This window comes from Caenorhabditis elegans, chromosome X (genome assembly GCF_000002985.6).
Source record: "Caenorhabditis elegans chromosome X".
Classification (NCBI taxonomy): domain Eukaryota; kingdom Metazoa; phylum Nematoda; class Chromadorea; order Rhabditida; family Rhabditidae; genus Caenorhabditis; species Caenorhabditis elegans.
The window spans coordinates 4,727,776-4,749,561 of record NC_003284.9 but is presented as its reverse complement, the minus strand read 5'-3'; the positions used below and the strand labels follow the sequence as shown (position 1 = coordinate 4,749,561).

The window sequence follows — 21,786 nt, the reverse complement described above, 5'->3', positions numbered from 1 at the left end:
ACCGCAAATTTCACTTTTCTCACCAATGCGTTCTTCCTCCACCTCTTGTGCAACACATTGTCACCCTCTCTCTTCAAAAATGGCAAACTGATTGTCACGTTCTCGCACCCCGAGGTCTTTATCCACCCCGCCACCTATTCCTCTTCGGTGACCGCCCACTTCTTCCATCCGGTGAGCCCTTCATTTTTTCGATTCCTCCCCATCTTGCAATCAGTTGTTCAGAGAGCGACAAGTGATGGGGGGAAACAGATAGATACAGACTATGACATAACTTGTGCTCCGTACTTGCTGATAACTTTATTTGTCGATCAAACGCTTCTACACACTCACACCGTCTCTCCAACCTTGAACACTATTTTTTTGCGGAATTTCTTTTATATTTTTGCAGCAACTTTGCAATTTCTCTTGCTTAACTTAACGACTCACCTGTCTTCATTTTTCACACTTGAGGTGTTCGCTTACATATTCAAAATTTCAGAATGGTCTTCCGGTGGCTCATTCTTTTTGTATTGCTCTACCGGTCCGTCCTACCTGCAGAAGAAGTGGTGGTTGTCGATATTCTCACCAACTCTACAAGTCTTGAAGAACCCACAGTGAGTTTTATCTTCCTCGTTTTTCTATCCGTCCTCAATCTCCAACATGCCGAAATATAAATCTATGTCAGCTAATGACCGACATTTATCAACAGAGTTTATCTAAGCAGGCGGACCCTTTCTATCTGTTGAGTCATCTCACATTCAGTTTTGACACTTTGAAATTTGTTAGGTAACATGAGAAACATAAACATCAACAATTTGATAGGACAAAAAACGTTTTCGATAAGATACTGTATCTAGAGTTGGAACTGTGGTAAAACACTTGGAACCAAAACAAAAAAAACATAAATCTTTTTGTCATGCCATTTTTGGAAAGTCGTAAATTTCAATTACACACGCGGCTTCTTTTTCGATCGCTTCCGTAAGTTGATTGATAACTGGCAGTGGTGAAATATATGTGTGATAATTAACGATGACCACAGCCGAAAATAAAGGAAATTCATTTTGATTTAGTAGTATTTAAGATGACAGGTGTTGAAAAATCAGAAATGGTATAAAGCGAAAACAGTTTCAATTCGCTGATTATATTAGATTTATGGTTGAGTAACTAAAAAGAGAGAGTTGAGAATTTTTGGAATAATATTCAATATTTTAAATTTTTAGGAAGAATATACATGCGACTGCAATACAGATGACTTGATACAAAAGGGAAACTATACCCTCACTGTGGAAGTGAAAAACATGCAAGTGAGGCTAGTAGAACCATTTCGCGATGCAATTGCTTTTACGACAGGTGAGTTAAAAATATTTGGGAGGGGGGGGGGGATCATAGAAAAACGTTTTTGTAATTTTTTTAAATTTACAGTAACAAAGTTTGCTGGAAGTGTACCAACAATAATTTACTACGAGATTTAAAGTGTGGTTTACTTAAATTTACTTAAATTAAAACCCTCTAGGGGTTCAAACAAAGGGCAGATTAAACTAAAAGTTGAGCGTTCGGTATCTTTGGCCTGCTAAAACGGTCAAAAACAATTGTTTTGAATAATTTGGCAACATACCAAAACTTTGACCGAACAGTTTGAAAAATTTCAAAAAATTTTTAAATTTCTATTAATGTATAACATTACTTCTTCCGAAAATAGTAGTGAGAAATTATTTTTTTTCCATTTTGCAGGCGAAAAGAAGCATCTACTAGATTTTATACGATTTGTCACATTACGAGAAGTTCGGTCCACGTACCCATTACTTTTGAACTACACCGACTTTTTAAACTCATTCGATGAGATGATTGGAACGTTCAGGAATATTTTAACGACAGAAAACGTAAGAAACAGATAGTAATACAAATAATCTAGGTATATCTTCTCCTTTGTAGGCGATTTCCTTGACTGGAATCAAGTATGAAGTCTCTACTGCGGTGCAAAAGTTCTTGAGTGCAATTCTTCCTGATATGTTCCTCTGTTTGTCAGTGGGAAAGTGTCGAACAGTTCCATTGGACTATCACAATTGTATGATGGCTAGTACAAAACACTGGTCGGTCTATTTAGGGAATACTCCTAATAAAATGGCTATGACGTAAGATTTGAATTGTTTAAAATAAAGTTTCATGTTTTTACATTTAGAATTTCTGAAGCCATATACCGGTATCGAAAGGTTGAATTTCTACTCGTTGACATGCACAAGCAACTTATGAACGCTCACAATTTAACACTTTCCCATGAGTGTCTTCAAGAATACGTGCATACATTGCCATGCAATTGCACAATGGCTGGAATCACACCTTGCCAGTAAGATAACATTTTAATTGAAATAATCTTACTTTGATGTTTTCTTTAGCACTTCTTGTTCAAACTCAATGGAAAAATGCTTTGGGAAATTTTCTCGAGAGTGGGCAGCCAAATTGCATCTGATGAGGAATATGACGAGTACGAAGAAGTCTTTTTTGGATGAGTTTTTATCAGTAAGTTTTTAATTATTGTTTAATTTTCTAAAAGTGTGACAAAAACATTTTTAAGAAATGATATGAAGAAGCGTATATTTAGATAAAAATATTTAAAATGTTATTTAAAAAAATGTTTTGTGGCCGACATCTAAAATTATGATAGTTGACATCGGAATTGTCAATACTTTTTCAAAATTTTTAGAATGATATTTGTACATTTTAGCACTGTATTCAGTTTCAAGCAACTCTTCCACTGACGATACCACATCTTTAAAATTAAAAAAATAAAATCAACCCAAATTGTAATTCATAATTGTAAATTCTTTTGTTCAAATAAAAAAAACTATATTAGCAAATATCTTATATCTTATTTAAATATCTGCTCGAATAAAAATCATTTTTTGAAGAAAAAACATAACGAGACAATTTGAATTTTGCAATAAATTATTTATATATTATTTATTTCAGTTTTTGAATTTTCTGAACATCATTAATCATTACTATAATGACATCTTGTTTCAAATAATCACGTTTTTATTTTATCCGACCCCTTTCCTCATGATTTTATCTATTCTTGCAGCTCAAGAAAACCATCTTCTCTGTAATTCGAATTTTCATCGAACGCAAGTCATATGTCTACGCGGAGCACGTGTTCAACTCGTGCGGTCCGCTTGGCGAGATGATCATTCATCCATCAAAGCACTCTGTTCACTTTCAGTCGCCAGGACCGTTCGTTTCCCGAGGAGACGGAGCCGTGAGAGAGGTCAGTTTCTGTTGTCGGCGTGCTCTTTGTGCATCGCGCACCAATTGCATAATGATAACAATCATCATTCAATTTTTACAGCTTCAACTTTCTGCAAAAACGTGGGACCGACTCGGAAGGAAAATCTGTGATCACTCGGGAGTTGTTCTGAATCCGACAATGTGTTATGATGGTACAAAAGTCATTTCGTAAGTACTGTTTTTGTAACACAACACATGCAGCTGTTGGGATAAAGGGAGTGCATGGTCTTGGTGTGTGCAAACATGCGGGTCACCTGCTAATTAGGTAATGGAAATGTGCTCATCCTTTGATGGTAGCCTGATTTGGCGGATTTGAGCAAATATGCAAAATAGGTTTCATAGATTCTCGTGGCAGAATTGTTATGCTAAGAGGGATTGTGCCACTAAAAATTTGGGGCAACCTTCGAACCAACGGTTAAGTTAGCTTGTTTACAACGTCCTGTCAGAATTTGGCTGCTTCATTTTGAACGTTCAGATTTGCTGAAATAATTTTGCTGTTCAGAAGCTTCATTGCAATTTTTTATGAACATTCTACCACAAGCAACTGGGTACTTTGTTTTCACGATCGTTGCCTCCAAACATTACTCTATACTCTAAAAAATAATCTGTATTGAAAACTCAAGAGGAACACCATAACTTCTATTAGTTTCAAATTTAATTTTCAATATAATAAACAGATTTACAGGCAATAATATTCAAGACTGAAATTTTTAAGTTTGAAAATAAAATATTACTAGAAGAGAAATTATGTGTTAATTGAAGGTGGAGTACGGTCAGTGGGGAAATAATCAAAAAAAAAGAAGATAAAATTAGTAAAAGTCTTTAATCTTTTACCCATTGACCGTACTGCAACTTTAATATTGAGCTTTTAGAACTGAAAATTCGGAATTTTTTTGGGGGAGCAAAAGTCATGAGTACCTTAACGGTCGTCAATTTTGAGAATTGCCATGCCCGTTGCATGAAAGGATTTTCAATGAGTTCGTTTTAGTTTTTGAGACAGTTTTGTTTTATTGAGCTGTAGTACCAATTTTCGTTCAACTAGATTCATAACGACCCCGATCTAAAAAAACTAAGGTTTAATTAATTATGACTTTTAATGCATTTTTCAGTATGCTAACCCTCATATTTTCTTTCTTTACGGTAAACTTCCAGTTGGTTTAAGTTCATTAATTTCTGAAAACTTGACACTATGCTTCTAACTTTCTGATATTCCATTAACCTTTTGCAAGCTTTGAGAAAATATTAAAACCCTTGTATGGTGTATTTGTTTTCCATTAGTTATTTTTTTGTCGAAGAATTTGTTTCTTGACATTTTATCAATGACTCATTGAACAGTTATACATTCTCATGTTCTTTGTCTTCAAATTTTGATGTTTTGTAATTGAACAAACATAAGCTTCTATGTTACAGAATTCACCATTTCAATCGTCATTTTTTCCATAAGAGATAGATAGCCTAATGACAGTGTTTATTTCTCGATTGGGAAATAAAATTTCCCTGTTTTCGGAGAGCAAATAAATAAATGTATATTCATAAATCTCGAGATATGAATCAGGTGGTTTTACGATGGTTTGTACATACCAAGGTTGGTGGCCGGTCACTCAAGTACTAGAAGTTTCTTATATGGAATTGAGGGGTCAAAAGTAGACATTGCATGTCACTCGAGAGCACATCTTTCTTTCTCTCTCTTGTAATTAACTATTTCATTACGCTGCTCACGTTCTTCATTGTCATAAAAGAGAGAAATTTGAAAAGAAGTAGTGGAAAGATAATTGAAGATGGGCTTTCTGAAGCTGAACGGAGCATATTAGCAAGTTCCGTTGAAAATGTTTCGTTTCGAATTTAGTTTTAATGACTTTCGTTCATATGGAAGTTGTCTCTGACCTGTCACTTGTGAAATGTATCAGCACTATCAGTTTGGAGTGACCGGCTGAAAATTTTGGATGCAGAGAGAAAAAATTTGCATGTCCTTCGGTAGCCATAGTACATAAACATCTAGAAGCGCAGACAATGGCTCATGCCGGTCGGAAAGAATTGAGGGAAGAAGTGGGCGGGGCGACGGGCAGGAAGACCGCCGACGACGGCGCGGTCGCGGGTATGTTCAGCCTCAGTCGGTCGGAAACGTAGAAGGGGGACCCCACACACACATCATGCACTCCCTGCTGATTATTCTAAACATCTGCATATTTCTGAATGGTATCGTATTCACCGCCAAAAATAATTTCAGAATTGATCATGATCTACTTCCGATAACAAAAGATGTTCGTCCTAGACCAATGGTGAGTTTAATTTTTTTTTTTCGGTTCTGTAATCGATGGGGAGAACGGATTAAAACCGATGGACTGGGAGAGATAGAAAATAGAAATAAAAACCGAAACTCCATTTCATGTGCCCTTTGTGAAAAATTTCTTATTTCGTTGAGTGCTTTTTCCAATTATTTTTTTTTCAATTTTACTTTTTTCAAACCCCCAAAAAGTCTAGAAATTTATGGGAAACATTTTTAATTTAAAATCCATTTCTATGATGCTAAAGTGATCATTTTTAATAGTATTAGTTTTCAAAAAAAGTTGAAAACTTTTTTAACTTTCGAGTCAAAAAGTGGTTGCGCCACTACTCGAGAATTATAAATCACTGTCACATTTGCAAACCATTACAATGTTGGAATATGAATTTTTCAAAAACACATTTAGAATTTAGAATTTAGAAAAACTTGAAGAAAAACTGTTTTTTTTTCTTCCAAAAAATCAACTTTTGACTTGGAATAAAAAGTTTTCCAAAATTTTCCGGAAAATTTTATTACAATATTTGGGCAGTTTAGCGCCATATAATTTATTTTTAATCATCTCACCACTGGCCCCAGTCCACCTTAAAAATATCTAGAGTTGGAAACAAATTGTGATAAAATTGTGACTAGCTCTTTCAAAATATCGCACTTTATACATATTTCTAAAGAGCTGCTCACTAACTGCTCTCAATCGGGCTTAATTAGTCGTTTGATTGTTTGCTTTACACCTTCTGCTTGATGCATATCCAATAGCCCATAATAGCCAATACAGGGACACTTCACAACGTTTATGTACTATACACGTGAGCCATGAGCCTATTTTTATTTGCACATACTCTGAATGTAGAAAAGGAGGTGAAGCTAGTAGGGCAGCACAACCATTTGTTAAACAACCAAAATTTGATAAATGCATTTTTGCTGCCCCCAGTTTTGTGTAACCCTATGGGGGTCGCTAAGGGATCATATCGCAACGTACTTGTCTTAATACAAATTACAAATTTTCCTTCCCCATCCAATTGAATTACCTTGAACATTCCCATTTTCACACATGATAATGGGGTTCCTGACAAAAAACACAAGATGTGTGAGACATGAAATAGGTAGCAAAGGTTGTGTGGTTTTTCAACCGAGACGCAAAAAGATTTAGCAATTTTTTTCGCGTTTTCTTCTCGCCATCCGTCGCGCAACACAAAAGAGCGTCTGATTGACTCAAGGAACATGCTTTAAAGAGTTGAAAAGCAGCTTTTCCAGTTGTTTTTTACCAGCTGGCTGTCATGTCCGTGACAACTCGTACTTGAGAAGAAGCATCATAAAAATGTCCAAGTTGTCAGCGGCGCACTTTTACGATTTCAGTAGAGCTCTTGTAAATGTCACCCAGTCGCCGGCACTAAGTAAGGAGACAACACAAACTGGTCACCACCACCGAAATCCCCAAGAGTATCGTTTGCCACCACTACCGCGCCGGCAACCACTAGAAACCCACAACTCTTTTATGTACTCTCCCCCACCAATGCTTGATAATTCGTAGTAGGGTCCAAAACAAAAGGCAATGTGTCACAAATGAATGATGATGGTTTATATCGGCAAGAAAACATGGGAATTGGGATGGGTAAGGGAGGGGAGAGAGGACCGGAAATTGCGAAATTGGATATTAATGCAGCGATTCCCAACAAGAAAAAACGTGCATCTGCCCTTGAATGACCAACTCAAACTTGCCACTTGTAAAACAATAAAAAACATTCATTGTGACTAGAGAGTAACTATGTATGACAAATCAGATGTTTTCTGAGTGATAATATATATTTCGACTAATTTAGATGACAAGACTTTTTTGACCTGAGATGCGTTTAAAGGGCACTTATCTATAAAATCTATTCATGAATATATTCTACAGAAAGGTTGTCAATTAACAAAATGCTTTTTATAATTTTATAATGACCGCCTAGATTTCAGAACGCATGAAATACAGCTTAGCGGGTTCAATTTCCAAAATGACCACCATGATATTCTCCACATTTAGTTACTATCGTATATTGACCACTACCCCTAAAAATGGTATTCGATGTGCACATAATATTTTTATCTGTTAAGCTTAATTTCATAACAAAAAACATTTTCTTGCCCTTCGTTTGAAAACATTTCCTGGTCATCAAATTAGATCGGCATTGTATCTATGTTGTACTATTTTTAGTTTGACTCTATGAGGAATTTCCTAGTTTGTTTATAAAGTCAAAAGTGGATCAATAAAAGTGAAAGGGCTACCTTACACGTTCAAATATCAGGCACATTTGCACACTTCCGTTTCAGTTTCTGATATATTTTGTGTTTTGACTTTTAGTATATTTTTTCTTCCAATATGCCTCCCTACAATTGCAACAAATGTGTGCCAAAACCGACATGTTCTTTGTTTCGTTGTCCCATTACGATTATATATTAGTTCTCCCCTTCCCTCTGTTCCCATCGCATTTTAGCGTTTGCGTATTCTTCCCTTTTTAAGAGTCTGACTTTGGGGAACCATTTTTTGATGTGTTTCCTTCTTTGAACATTTACCGCCACACACACACACACACACACGTCAAACATTCGAACAAGTTCAGAGCCTGCTTTAAGGGCACAAATAATTGCTGCCCGCGTGTGTATTGTGCCGGCGCCCATTTAGCGGGAAGATTGGGGAGGAAGAGGGGGAGGATAAGGCGCGTACGGAACAAGAGAAAAAAGAAAAATGAGTGGCCCATATATACGTATAGTTGTTTATAATTTATGAGCACCACCACCGCCTCGGGAAATCTGCTGCTTCCCCGTTTTTTTTTCCTTTTTTATTGTATGTGCTTATTGAAAGTGCATCGAGGCAGGCAAAAAAAAGGATCAAAGTCAGTCAGTCATATAAGACAGAGCAACTAATACTCATCGCATAAACTGTTCCCATTGGCACATATTTTTGTAACCTATTTCAACATCATCATTGTTTGCCATTTTCACAACTAAAACATTTAGAGACTCATATAATTTGAGGCAATCAATCATTGCTTCTGGCCTAAGGACCAATTGAGGGAGCAAGTGCAAACATTGAGTCACAAAACCCAGCACACAAAAATTTTTGGGGCTTCTTTCCCTTCCATCCATCAAAGGGGATCACTTGACACACTTAAGCTCTTTTTTTAATACTTTTTTAGCAGAAACTAGTAATTTCGTGTGGCACGTGTGTGTTAGCTCTTGTCAAGTCGTTTTTTCTCTCACAAACTATGTATAGCGCAGTTGAAATTCCGGGCAACAGATAAGATCTGGCATGAGAGTGACAGAATTAGCGCCCTAAGTATCAGCAAATAAAACAGACGACAACTTTTTTAATGAGGTCGCAAGAGGTGATATATTTGGAAAATTCATTGGGTGGTCGATTGATTTAATGACTTTTATCTGGTAAATTGCAGATGGACTGGATCGAGAAGAAAAATGAGAAAAAGGCGAACGTAGAAGGTTCAGCGTCGAATCCATTGTGGGATGATGAGGACTCGGAAGACTTTGATGGGTCTGGTTCAGGAATGCCACCAGTTATTGATAGGAATCCGGTTAAGGCAATCATACAAGAAGATCATCCCAAAAATATTGGTAAGTTAGAAATTAAACCGCAAATGTTGGAGTCATGGTACAACCGAGCAGTTGTAAAAAATGGAAAATCGGCATGAAATTAAAGTTAAAAAATAGGTTGAGATTCATTTTTCTTAAATCTGCATTAGGTGAGGGGGGGGGGGGCAAGCGGTTAGCGGAGTGAAAAAAAAATCTGATTGTGAGAAAATCATCGTAACACATAAATATTCGATAATTTTTTGTCGAAACCTTCGGAAATTACACGCTTTTTGCAGTTCAAATTCGGCTTTTGGTTAATGGTGCTGGAAGTTCTCCGCAATTTTTAATCTTACTATATTTCAAAAATAATATACATAATTTTAACAACACTCGTCTTTTTAGCATTTCATTATAATATTATCGAAAAATCCAACTTTCGGCAATCGGCAATTTTTGCAGTTTTTTTTTTGAAATTAAAAAAAAATTGCGGAGTTTCTATATTGCCGCGCATTCTTGGTTAAAAATAATTAGAAACTTAAAACTAAATTATTTGTTCCTTTGAACTTGAAAAAAGCGCCAATTATTCGCGCAGGTTTTCCTGGGGTCGCGTTGTAAATTTTTTTCATTTTCTGTAGATCAAACTGATAAATACCTTGTTAACAAAAAAAATGTTCTTTTCTGGGACGGATAATACATACTACATCACTTTTTTGGGTCCGGTCATGTTATTTCCTTGAATTCTTGGGTCTCATGAGTCCGGCGGACAATGAGTTTTCTTACGTTTTTAACAAAAGCCACTAGGACTCATCTACTTTTCCCTCCGCTCTCCCTTACACTTAATCCCTCAAAATTACCGCGCAGCACACTTTTTGTTCAAAAGTTTACGAGTGAAGAATGTAAAGTATGGGGTTGAGAAGTTTACGAGTAGTAGTATAAAGTTTTGAACTAAACGATTGATAATTAGACCGCATTACAGATCTATCAACCAACCCCAAAGGACCATCAGTGATTGTTACGGAAAAAGAAATTCAGCCGGATGGATCAACAACATCTAGTATCCTGATTTGTGTAATAATTGTTGCAGTTATTAAACTTTTTTGAATCTTTTTGATTCTGTTTTTTACTAGTTTTTAAATCTTGAACTTTGTTAGTGATAGTCATATTCTCCCGGTCTGATTTTTTGCCCCTCCTGTCATGGCAAGTTGCCATCTATCTTTCCATTGACCAAATTTACAATTTGATGCCACGTTTCTTTATGGGTATACTGTTTCCTTCCTCTTCAATTTCTCGGAGTTTACATCAGGTTTTGTTCTTGTTAATTTTTGTGAATCCACCTCGGGTCCGATTCGCATTCATACTTTCAAAAAGTTTTATATGGCTTGCTTGTTATAGCAATTTTGAATTCATTGTAAATCAGAAAATAATAATTTATTGTTTTTGTCCGTTTGACACATACCTCATACTTTTCTCTAATAAAAAATAGTAAATATATTTATTATTGAATGTGCTGAAACTTTTTTTTTCAGAAAGACAAATAAAAACTTGTCGTTTTTTAGGATGTAATTTACTTCAATTATTATAGTAAACGTTTTTACTTTTCCAAGTTTGAAATTACAGTAATTTTCAAAAAGTTAAAAGTGGACTACATTCTCTGAAAAAATGATTAAAAATCATGGCTAAAATGGACAAATTTCATAATAAAACCTTTCAAAAATTTGTTGGAAAATTTTTTATTTTATGTCAAAAAGTTATGGGAATTCAGCTTAACTTTTTTTGGAAGACGTCGATTAAAAAATTTTTTTTCTTCCAGTGTTATGTTCTATTTAAATTTAAATTGCTTATATTCCAACATTGTAAGAGTTTAAAATAAATAAATTTATCGATTTTAATATTTGTTTTTACATTTGAAATAAAGCAAACTCTTGGTTCAGAAAACTGCGCTATTCACATGAAATTAATTTATAATTTTGACATTTTGCGTTCCACTTCAATTTCAAACGTTAAAATCTTGGATTTCTCGAAACTGCGGAATGACGATCCCGATTCTGAAAAACATAAAGAATCGAGAAACAGTAAAAATATCTGGTGTACCTTTATTTTTTCCCACTACTCTGTTAGCACCAAGTAGAAGCTCTTTGAATGACACAATATCGAAGTTTGTGAAAATGTGCTGCAAATATCACAAGTATTATAGAAAATAAATGTATGTTGTCCTTACTGTTGGATCAAATTCTTTAATGCTATTTCCTTCTTCACCGTGATAAATGTTCTCAAATCTGATAAGGCTACTCTTCTTGTGCCATTTCTCGAGGGTTAGGAGATGTATTCCAATTGGCAACTCAAATTTTAGCCCAGAATACTCCAATAGTCTATTAAATTCAAACTTTTCTGGATTTTTGTTAAATGCTAACACCGGCTGATGGAAGTTGTCAATGGCGAGAGGACGAAGCTGTGAAGTTGATGCCTTGAAAAAACTTTTTTTTGAGTTGGCGATTGAAGGATCAAAGTATTAAAAGACGACCCGTTCCTCAGGCTATATGCATTGCGGAGCTGGAAAGCAGGTACAGTTAATGCCACATCCGAGCCGGCGACTGTGGCTGATCAGCTCTAACTTTCTAGCGGCCACCACTATATACGGAGCTATCCTCACTTAACACCTTAATTACCTTGACATCAGTAAACAGAACGATATGTTTTCCCATGGCAACCAGCCCTGCACCATCTTTTCCAGGCTCATCCAATGCCTCCTCAACTCCAAAGTGATCATCATAAAAGCAACGACGATGAAGCTACAAATAAATGAATGTATTATAAATCGCACCTCACTCCTGTACTACCATAATTTCCACAACTCCGTCAGAGGCTACCATGCCTTGGGCTCTATCAGTGATAACGCTAAACTGAGCGTTTTCATCCTTGATATATCCAAAACTAGTTATTGGGTAGTAGTTTCCGGCTATTGGTTCAGTATCAGAGTACTCAAAAGAAGTAGCACCGTCGAAACTGTAAGAAGTATTGTTTGAAGGAAAATTTATAGATGTTAAGGTAGGCATCTTACAATCTTTCCATTGCCTGCCGCCCATTGGAATCAGTGAACGATTGATTTTTAGAGTGAACTTCTGTAGTGTACCTTGTTACAAACTCTTTAGTTATAGGATTTCTGAAAAAAATTGATTGCTTTTGAAAATATTCTGCACAAACTTTGTTTCCTTAGGGATTGGCCCAACAATCCATTCAAATTCTATATAATTTTTTCCTCTAGGCAATCGAATCTGTTGCGAGACAAATGGGCTCACTTTTTGGCGTACCTCGTTTATAATTGCTCCCTACAAACAAAAAGTTGCCTGAAAACTTTACAGCCTTAGAAAATAAAATACCGGAACTACTTCTAAAGCAAGTTTAGATGTTAATGCAATAGGTTGTTGAGTCTTTGGTCTGAATATATAGGCCCCCGATGGTTGGTCATCCTTGGAATCAATGCCTTCGTAATAGAAGAATTCTTGGCGGATGCTTCTTTTTTTCTTAGTTGCTTTTTCAGTTATATAAGACAAGTAACCTTGTGAATCAAAACCTGCGATGAGGTACTGAAAAACAAATATCAGTGTTTTGTGAATGGTAACAAATTTAAACTTCGTTTTGAATTTCCACGTTGGTGTTGAACTTTTTCCTATTGTTAAAATGCACGCGTTCAGGTTTGCTTCCTTTCTCGACAAAGACGGTAGTGTATCCAAGTGGAGGAACTCTCACAAAAACGTGAATTTCGTATGGCAGTCTGTCAGTGTCTTTGAGTTGATCAATTTGGAACGTCTCGACAATCTGAAAAAAAACGCCTACTCGGAATTTAGCGACAACTTCATGCCCAAAAAATGATAGGTTGATCCAGAATTTGGTAGAACTTGGTCAAAAGTTGCCCAAAACTAGGTTCAAGCCCATGTCAGCTCATGTTTGATCGTTTTTGTCCTAACTCTGATGTGGACTTTTCTTGTATCTTTCAAACTTGGTTAGAACATAGAATTGGGTCAAACTTTAATAACCTGGCCGTGGACCATGGTGAGTGAAACTAGGGTAAGAAGTTAACGCTTTTGAAACCCAAATCATTTTTAAACTATGGAATACAAGTTTTCTTAAATCTCCTAATTTTAAGATTGAACATTTATGATTGATTTACGACTCTCAATAGTTGAGTTGCCTTGAATAACAACAATACCTGACTTTCCAAAACATTTTTGTGTGCATCCCTGAGTACAGCTGTTTTTTGACTGTAGGGAATACGAATAGTGCCATTGAAATATCTACCATTCGAGTTGAAAATGACGACGGAAAACTCAGACGAACCGCTTGAACAATTATGGTTCAAATAAAGTACAAATGTTCTACTTACTTAATTGGTTTGCAAATGGTTTCATTGATTAACGGACACAAAACTAATTTTGGATCCAACCCGTCCGGATTCATTTTCTTCATAAAATCGTTTATAACAACCTAAAAGTTTTCAAAGTTTTAGAGATCGGGTTCTCGTTTTCACTTCTTACTTCAACTTCGCTCACTCCTTTTGCAAGTTGTTTCTCATAATCTCTGGTCACATTTTCCTTAGCAGTACCTCTGAAAAATCAAGTTTTCACACGCATTGATTATCGGACTAACGTAACAGCATCGTGGTGTTGTACAAGCGCAGATGCTTCGCGAAGGATTTCAATATCCGAGTCATCCTCAGGCCCAAGATTGGCAATGACATCAAGCTGTTTTGCTAATTGCAACATACAACTTGCTTGTCTAATCATTCCTTTGAAAGCTGGTCTACTTGTAAAATAGCCTGTCCAGTAAGAATGTCGTCCGGACGCATATGGGAAAAAGTCGTCGTGTTTAACGGAAAGTGTGGGGGTCTTTGCTTGAACAGCTTTTGTGTAACATGCAGGAGTTGAGTATATCACTCGAACTTTTTTTGAAGTCTGTAGAAGACATTTTGACTGGTCGAATAGGGTTGGAAAGTAACTTACATCAGCGTTGACATACTTGATAAGTTTATCCAAGTTCACATACCACGAGTTTGCATTGGTGTACTGGAAGTCGCTTCCCATTAGCAACATTACTTGGTTTGTAGATTGATGAGCAGCCTGAAACATAAAGCTTAAAAATAATTGTATACCAACCTAAAGTTGTTTTGATTTTGCCGTATAGGGTACCAACCCCTGGTACACAATATATTAGTCTAAATTTATAAAAATAATCAAAATTATATTTACAGAATTAAAAATTTTAAAAAAAATCCAAAAATTTCTTATTAAGGCAATTGCCGGTTTTTAGAAATTCTGAAAGTCAGTTATTTAGGTTATTGCCGGTTTTCAGAATTGCTGGCAATCGGTAATTAAGGTCATAGTCAGTTTTCAAAATTTCTAGAAATGGGTAATTTCGCTATTTCTCGAATATTAAAATTTCTGGCAACCCAATGGAGTAGTTACCTGGTTTTTAACATGATCAACAAATGCGTCAACCTTCTCCTTAACATTATACCCTTCGATATTCAAATTATCCATTATTGGGTCATCTCCACACAGCGAATCCCAACAGAATCCCTCTGGTGGTCCGTAGTTGTCATTGAAAAACGCTCCCGTGAAAAGTTTATTGTCTGTAAAAATACATTTTAGAAAGCCCATCCCTCCCCTTATTGCTTGCCAGTGATGTCATCCGAAGTATTCCACATAAACTCTAAAGTTTTATTTTTCAATCGGATTTGTTTTTCAAGGTAGTGGATACGGGCAAAGTATACAGAAGAGTATCCCATCTGTGAAAGATACATGAGTAAAATGACATGGATGAGCTGAAATCGAATACCTCTCTATAAATATTAGCCATTTCACGAGAATGTCCGAATGGATCAATTTGCCACCCGGTAACTGGTTTTCCACATTCTCCAAATATTTGTTCCAGTCTCTGAATTTGAAAGGTTTGAAATAAAACGTAGTATATAAAATCTTAATAATACATCGTGACTCATTGCTTATTTTTTCACGTTACTCATTTTTCATTTAATCCTTATAGATTTTATGTAGAAAGCCAAATACAACTAACTTGTAGTCCCAAAGTCATTTGATCAATGATATCGACGTAGTGCGATGTGGCTTCGTCATTTTGAACCCAACCACCACCGATTATCTCGATTTGTCCGTTTTTCACTAGTTTTTGCAACTGATGCCTATCAAAGTCACTATTACTAGTATACCACCTCCATAGAAATCCGGTCTCGGCGAACGAAAACCTGAATATTTTTTTCTTTTTTTTAGAAATCAAATTCCCATGGTTTTTTCAAACCTTCTATCAGGATTCTTAAGTAGCTCATCTATAACTGTGTTATAAATATATTGCACACCAACAGGAACTAACTCGGGTTTTGCTGAAACAAACGAATTATTGGAACACCGCCCAAGGCGAGAAAAATAAATGCATGCCTCCCCAAAAATACTGATCCACTGTCTTTATCCAACCAAGGTCATCATGGGTGTGCGGAATCAAATGAGCCGTGATGACATTCGGATCTTGATCCACTTTATGGCACGTCTGAGATTGTTATGGTTATTTTGAGAATCTGACACTGTATGCTCTCATTTTTAATAAATAATCTGATTTTAATGCTGTTACTATTGAAATTTAAGCTTAAAATAAAATTGCTGAAATTTTTGAATTAAAACATTGAAACTGTTCAGCTGGAGATCCAAAGATAAAAAACGGTCAAATTTCAACAAATGCAAAGTCAAATTTTCTCGTACTTTATGGAAAGCTTCAAAATTTGTCATTATAGTTTCATTAATACGGCTAAGTAAAACAAGTTTGAACCTTAATGTCACCAGTAGGGCCTCCTTTTGGCACCAAAACGTCTACCATTCTTGCGCCGACCTCCGCTTGTCTCACGCCGCGACGCGCGCCTTCTGAGTAATGCGAAACGTAACTCAAAACGTGTTGGCCACTACGAAGCCTCAGATTTTACGCCAGAGTACAGAAATGTTGCGAGAATACCGGCGAAAGGCGAGTAGGTTCCAGGCAGGCGGCAGTCCCTTTATACGCACCTGCCTTCCGTGGAAGATCTACTCGATTTACAACGGTATAGTTGAGATTTTGCAACTAATCTTAATAAACAGTTAACATTAAAACTGCGCGTTAGACCGGTTATATCACAAAATTCAAAGTTTTATTTAAGATCTTGAATTGACCAGCAAACATTAGTATTACAGTCTACAACACTACGGCGCACCATACCAATAAGGAAAATGCTCTAGTTCAACTTACATTCCATGCACAATCTTGGGAAGAATAAATGACAAGTAGACCGAGAAATAGGAAAATGACCTGGAGGTTCATGCTTCCTAGATACTATTTAAGTAAGAATGCTATATACGCTCAATATTTTTGGAATACAATCAGAGGTCAAAGATAAGAATATGGTGTTTACGCACTCTCTAATCACGCCTTTTGTAGGGATGTAACCTAATACGTTGTAAACTGCAAAGGTATCTGATATCAATATAGAAACGGTTCCTAGCACTTGCTGATAAACAGAACGGAATGTTTATCATCCCCCATTCAGCAGGTTGCATTGGGCACCATGAAGTCAGAAATCAAAAAACATCGATCACCGATTCTGAGAAACACGAAAAAATTTGTCATTTTTTTGGCACCGAACATAGTAAAAAGTGCAATTGAAACAACAGCGACGAGTTGGGTACGTCCGTTCTTGCCGTTTCGTCCCCTTCCCCCGCAGAGACTTTCTTTGGGATTAGTTTGACGAAACGATGGTTTGCTTTTTAGTGATATGCACCACAACTTCCTTCCATTCTGTCTCTGCAGAACCACATCCCCAACACTACGTCGGCAATGGAATTGAAATTGGAGTGCTCAAATGGCAGAAGTTTAGCAAATGTTCTTCAGTCGTATTTTTTTTTTACCGAGATTAGGGTAATCGGGACATCACAGAGCATTCATTACTGGCTTTGCTATTCTTTGCGCCTTTGTTCCCTGCCCGCGGCGGTCTTCCCACACCAATACCACATTTCAGATCCTAATCGAAAAGACACCGAGCATACACCACACTTGTCACACGAGTTCCTGTGAATCTTGTTTTTTTCTCAGAAGACTTTGTGCCGCAAAAAGGTACAAAATATAAAGTTTAAATATTTTTTGAAACAAAACGGTTATCTGATCTTTGAAGCTAGCACAAATTTAGTTTCAGACTAAACGATATAATTTTTGGTACTGGTGTACCTACCCCAAAAACATTACCTATTTTTCAAATTATTATATATCTATGTTGCTAAAAACAATAAAATCTCATCGTAAAACTTTTCAAAAATTTTTTAAAATTTGTTTCATGTTCTATATCAGTTGGGCATTTTTTTACTAAATTTTTCCCCATCATAACTTTGGAAAACACTCAAAAAATGTTGCCTACGACTTTTAAATCCTAGTTATGTTTTAATTATTCGCATTTGAACATTATTGCGGTTCAAACTACCAAACATTTTTCGAAAATTCCACAATTTTGAAAAGTTTGGCAATTTACCAAAAGTTTACTGATAGTTTAAAAAAATATGAAATTAAAAAAAATCGTTAGACTATCATGCTATATTGTAACCAATTTCACTTTGGGAAAATCTTACAAAATGCCAACGAGACCATAATTTCGATCACATTAAAAATTTGGAAACATTTGTTCCTTTGACTTATAAGAACGCATTAAATTATATGTTATTAAAGCATATTTTTTTGTTTTTAAAATCAAACTAACTCCAAAATTCTTTGAACTTGCTACGTGATTCTTTCAAAATAGTTTTTTTTTCTTGCAAAAGACGTCAAACTTAAGGTTTCAAAATCCTTATTTCTGAACATGCGCCTACGTTTTTCTCCAAACCCGAAAAGTTGAAGGATACATGTTTTTATTTGGTTTACCACTCAAGCGAGTTAAATTTTTTAGTTGACCAGACTAATCCAGCATAATAGCAGAAAAATCAAGAAGCTCGATTTTTTTGCATATACAACATCTAGACATGCCTACAAACACCAAATGAAAATTATGTTTTAAATTTTATGTTTTCCTTATTTTTCGTCCTTGTAATAGGTTATTTTCCGTATCAATGTATGTGTTAGGAAAAACAACTAAATTCTGTGACTTTTATCTCGTGTCGGCTAATTTCATTACGTTGGTCCTGTTCTTCATTTGAGTTTCCGTGCCCCCACACACACACATTCTCTTTCATATTTCATCCCGCAATCTGTCAGCTATGAAGTAGTTAGAGCGTGTGCTCTGTGTATGTGTGAGTGAACCAATCGTTTGAATTATGACCGTTCTACAAGAAAGTGAAATATTATCGGGGCACTGCTTGCTTGATCTATTGCTCAATCTTGTCGAGCGTTTTATTAGTTTCTCATACCTTTGGATGAATCTTGATCGTATTTTTGCACGTGGTCTAATCACTTTTTTTTTGGTTTTTGTACAAGTGAATCTATTGGGATAGTTCAAATAACTAATTTTCAACAATAAGGCTGTTTTTTACAGTATATTACTATAGCATGCAATAATATTTTCAGCTCACATTTAGGTTTAGTGCCTTAAAACTATTAAGCACAAAGGGTTCAGCAACAGACGATCACTTTGAACTAGAAAAAGTTGATCTGAATGGCTTTCAGGTCAATATCTAGCTGAATTTTTCCACGTCTAATCTTTGGCGCATTGTAAACCTGGGAACAACTTAAGATTTTCACAAGAAGTGTGGTTTAAAACAATCCAGGTTCTAGAACATCTTGAAATCAGAACTAGATGGAGAAAAACTAGTTAAGATAAAAAGTGACCTGAACAATTTCAGGCTCACTTTACTGCTAAGTTATTTGTAGTGTCATATTTTGAAGAACTATTCAGAAGGCACTGTTTCGATTCGGAAGCCAGAATTTGGGCTGGAAAAATTGATTTATAACTTGGAATTTTGCCACAATTTCTCCGCCAACTTTAATCACTTTTCTGTAGCAATTCCGTGCCCATTTTCGTTTAAACTCTGACAGTATGTGCTTTTTCTGTGAGCCTGAGCCACCTTCACATTTTTGGTGCACAGGCTTTCAAAGTTTTTTGTTAGTTCCAGTAGGCTGCTACTTTTTTCAGATTAAAAAATGTAAACAAATTCAATGAACAATTTTGGAACATTTCACTTCTCTGATTTTTTTAAACATTTTCTGTCTCTTTATTCATTTCAAAAGTCTACAAACTGTGTCTGCTTAAGGCTTTAAAAAAATCGCATACTTCGAACTTCAATAGACATCATCTCAACTGCTCATTCTTTCAAGTTTTCTAGAGTGCAATCCAATCTGCTCAAAATTTATTTTACATCGTCTTCAAAAGGTGAGAGCATTTGTGATGTTATTTCGCAAAAAAAGAGGAGAAGATTCTTCGTATCGCCGTCGGTTTGCCTGTTCTCCTTGTTGTTGAACTTCTATGAGCCGTGAAGGGGAAAAGTCAGATCCACGTTATGTTTTCTTGTTCCGACACCCATCTCGCAAATTTTGAACAAGAAATAGAAAAATAGGCTCATATGTTATTTTCATATTTTTTATTTTCTGTTCCATATGGTCCTAATCCCATCCATTGAGACCATTTTTCTTAAACTTAAACATCGCGAGTAAAAAAAAACAAACATCATAATCCTATTTTTGTACATTGGACCACGATTATCTTCCACACTGTCCACCTCCACGATTTCCGTTTTCCTTCTCGTTTAGTTCCCCTCAGGAATCGGATAATTTTCGTGGTCGACCACCAAAAGGGTGCCCGAGCAGCAGCAGCAGCTTCCCGTAATCAAGGTAGCACACGTAGGCTCTCCTATAAACATGATTATGTTTTGAAAATCTCTGAGAGCACGAAAACTGCTCTTCTAAAAAGAAGTGCACCACAAGAAAAGGAGCCGAACGAAGTCGTGGGGCATTTCAAACGAACAAAATATATTCAAATTGCACAACGATCTTGTCGTTGTCGTTGTCGTCATTGCGGCTCAAGTCCCAGAATGGCAGAGATTTTTTTTGTTCTATTTGCTCTTTCACCTCTATGCCACCTCTCAAGTACAATTCAATTTGCATGAAATACTTGAGATCCTTATATCCTCATGCAAAAAGTTTATTCTGGATTGGTTTTTTTATACCAGATTCTAGTTTTTATTGTCTGCAACAGTTTGTTGGATTGTTTAACTTCCTTAAAAATATTTTTTGAAATATTTTTTGTCTGTTTTGAAAGTGATATGATACAAAGTGATTGAAAGTGATTTGAGATATGATACAGTTAAATTTATATATTACTTCAAAACAAATTACATCGGTGTTTGTGAAGTAACTGGGTCCTACCGTTTCTGTACTTCTTTGGCAAACAATTATAAGTTGTTTTGTTAAATAACTTTTTTTTTGATAAAAATATAAATTACCTTTACCTATAAATTTCTCAACCTTAAAAAAATTTTCGGGACAGGCTCTACATAGAAAAAATGCATGTATGCTTAAATGCCGAAAAAGAAGACAAAAAACGGAAAACTATTCCTATTTTTTAGTCAATCAACAATTTCAAATTTTGAAAACACCGTTTTTTTTTAGTTTCAAATTTATTAATTTATCCAAAAGTACCGGTGGAAGTTTGGTCTAAATACAATTAATACAATCTAAATTGAGTTTCAATGTAGTCAAAAATGACTGGAAATCAGAGCAAAACCCCCTTAAAATTTGTAGATTTTTTAACATTTCCAGTCAAAGTTTTGGCGAATTTCTAAATTTTCTATAAACGTTTTGGCAAATTTTAAAGATTGTTCCCAGTGTGTGCTTTATTATGTAAAAGTTTTTAAAAATTTTACTAAAAACTTTACCAAGTCATTTTAGCAACATATGAGTTATTTTTCAAATATTTCCTAACTGATAAACCTCACAAAACCTTCAAGTTAATTCCCCATTTACCGTACTTCAAATATTTTAGTTATATACTCTACATGAAGAATTGCCGGCTCACTAATTTCGAAAATGTTTCAGTTTTTATCCTGCTCTTGTGTTAATTGTAATGTATAGCGGAGAACTGATTCAATTTTTGTTTCACTGACCTTTTTTTTAAATTCACTTTCAACAGTACGAATGCTTTTATCCAATCCCAACTAATGAGAAGTAGTAGAATGGGGCCCATTTTCGACAGAGCCAACACATGGGGTGGTGGCCCGACCCACCCGTCAAATGGTCCAAACACATTCACACTCTGTGAGGGTTTTTTTGTGTGTGTGTCGGTGCGTCCGAGGTGTTAAACTACCACAAATCACCCAAATGTCTATGAGCCAATTTGCTGCTTATCTCATTGCCGTATCATAATAGCTCGTTAGAAAGAATTTTGAGTTTTCATTAGAATACTTCCGATGAACTAATGCCCCTTCCTGTCAGATTTATTTTCCTATATTTTAACACATATTTAATGCGCTTACAATAATTTTAGTGCAGAGTAGTAGGGAATAATAATAATAATAACAAAATCTTTAAATATTAATTAATTTTTTTTTTGTACTCTGCATTGCTCCCTCTCTTTTTCTGAATTGTTCTGCAAGCATCTCGTTTCAATTCGCAATTGTCAGAAATGTGTATTTATCACGTGTCATGAATTATGAATCGGCCAATTGTCTGATCCA

At 35.6% G+C, this 21,786-nt stretch overlaps 2 protein-coding genes and 3 non-coding genes across 5 annotated transcripts; 1 reads left to right on the top strand and 4 right to left on the bottom strand.

The window, feature by feature from the left end:
- Positions 1 to 478: 478 nt before the first annotated feature.
- Positions 479 to 10,598, top strand: lon-2 (LONg). Its single transcript, NM_076411.8, has 11 exons — positions 479 to 593; positions 1,200 to 1,329; positions 1,711 to 1,859; positions 1,912 to 2,111; positions 2,159 to 2,323; positions 2,373 to 2,496; positions 3,059 to 3,241; positions 3,323 to 3,429; positions 5,489 to 5,540; positions 8,974 to 9,151; positions 10,086 to 10,598. Exons 1-11 carry the CDS (start codon positions 480 to 482, stop codon positions 10,208 to 10,210), a joined length of 1,527 nt encoding a protein of 508 aa, NP_508812.3. The 5' UTR covers position 479; the 3' UTR covers positions 10,211 to 10,598.
- C39E6.12 lies at positions 8,588 to 8,704 on the bottom strand. The gene has a single exon (NR_070936.1). It is a non-coding gene; the product is annotated as an Unclassified non-coding RNA C39E6.12 (non-coding RNA).
- Positions 10,599 to 10,973: 375 nt separating the features above from the next.
- On the bottom strand, positions 10,974 to 16,467 carry aman-1 (Alpha-mannosidase). The gene is made up of 21 exons (NM_076410.5): positions 16,391 to 16,467; positions 15,556 to 15,664; positions 15,419 to 15,500; positions 15,179 to 15,365; positions 14,942 to 15,040; positions 14,783 to 14,891; positions 14,569 to 14,735; positions 14,107 to 14,223; positions 13,754 to 14,058; positions 13,642 to 13,711; positions 13,491 to 13,591; positions 13,317 to 13,446; positions 12,740 to 12,925; positions 12,487 to 12,693; positions 12,311 to 12,435; positions 12,168 to 12,269; positions 11,947 to 12,112; positions 11,776 to 11,898; positions 11,328 to 11,573; positions 11,201 to 11,279; positions 10,974 to 11,154 (listed from the first exon to the last, which is right to left on the bottom strand). Exons 1-21 carry the CDS (start codon positions 16,460 to 16,462, stop codon positions 11,069 to 11,071), a joined length of 2,868 nt encoding a protein of 955 aa, NP_508811.1. The 5' UTR covers positions 16,463 to 16,467; the 3' UTR covers positions 10,974 to 11,068.
- Positions 16,468 to 16,866: 399 nt separating this feature from the next.
- On the bottom strand, positions 16,867 to 16,933 carry F55D10.8. Its single transcript, NR_070935.1, has one exon. It is a non-coding gene; the product is annotated as an Unclassified non-coding RNA F55D10.8 (non-coding RNA).
- A 4,468-nt stretch (positions 16,934 to 21,401) lies between these two features.
- On the bottom strand, positions 21,402 to 21,572 carry F55D10.9. Its single transcript, NR_070934.1, has one exon. It is a non-coding gene; the product is annotated as an Unclassified non-coding RNA F55D10.9 (non-coding RNA).
- Positions 21,573 to 21,786: the final 214 nt, after the last annotated feature.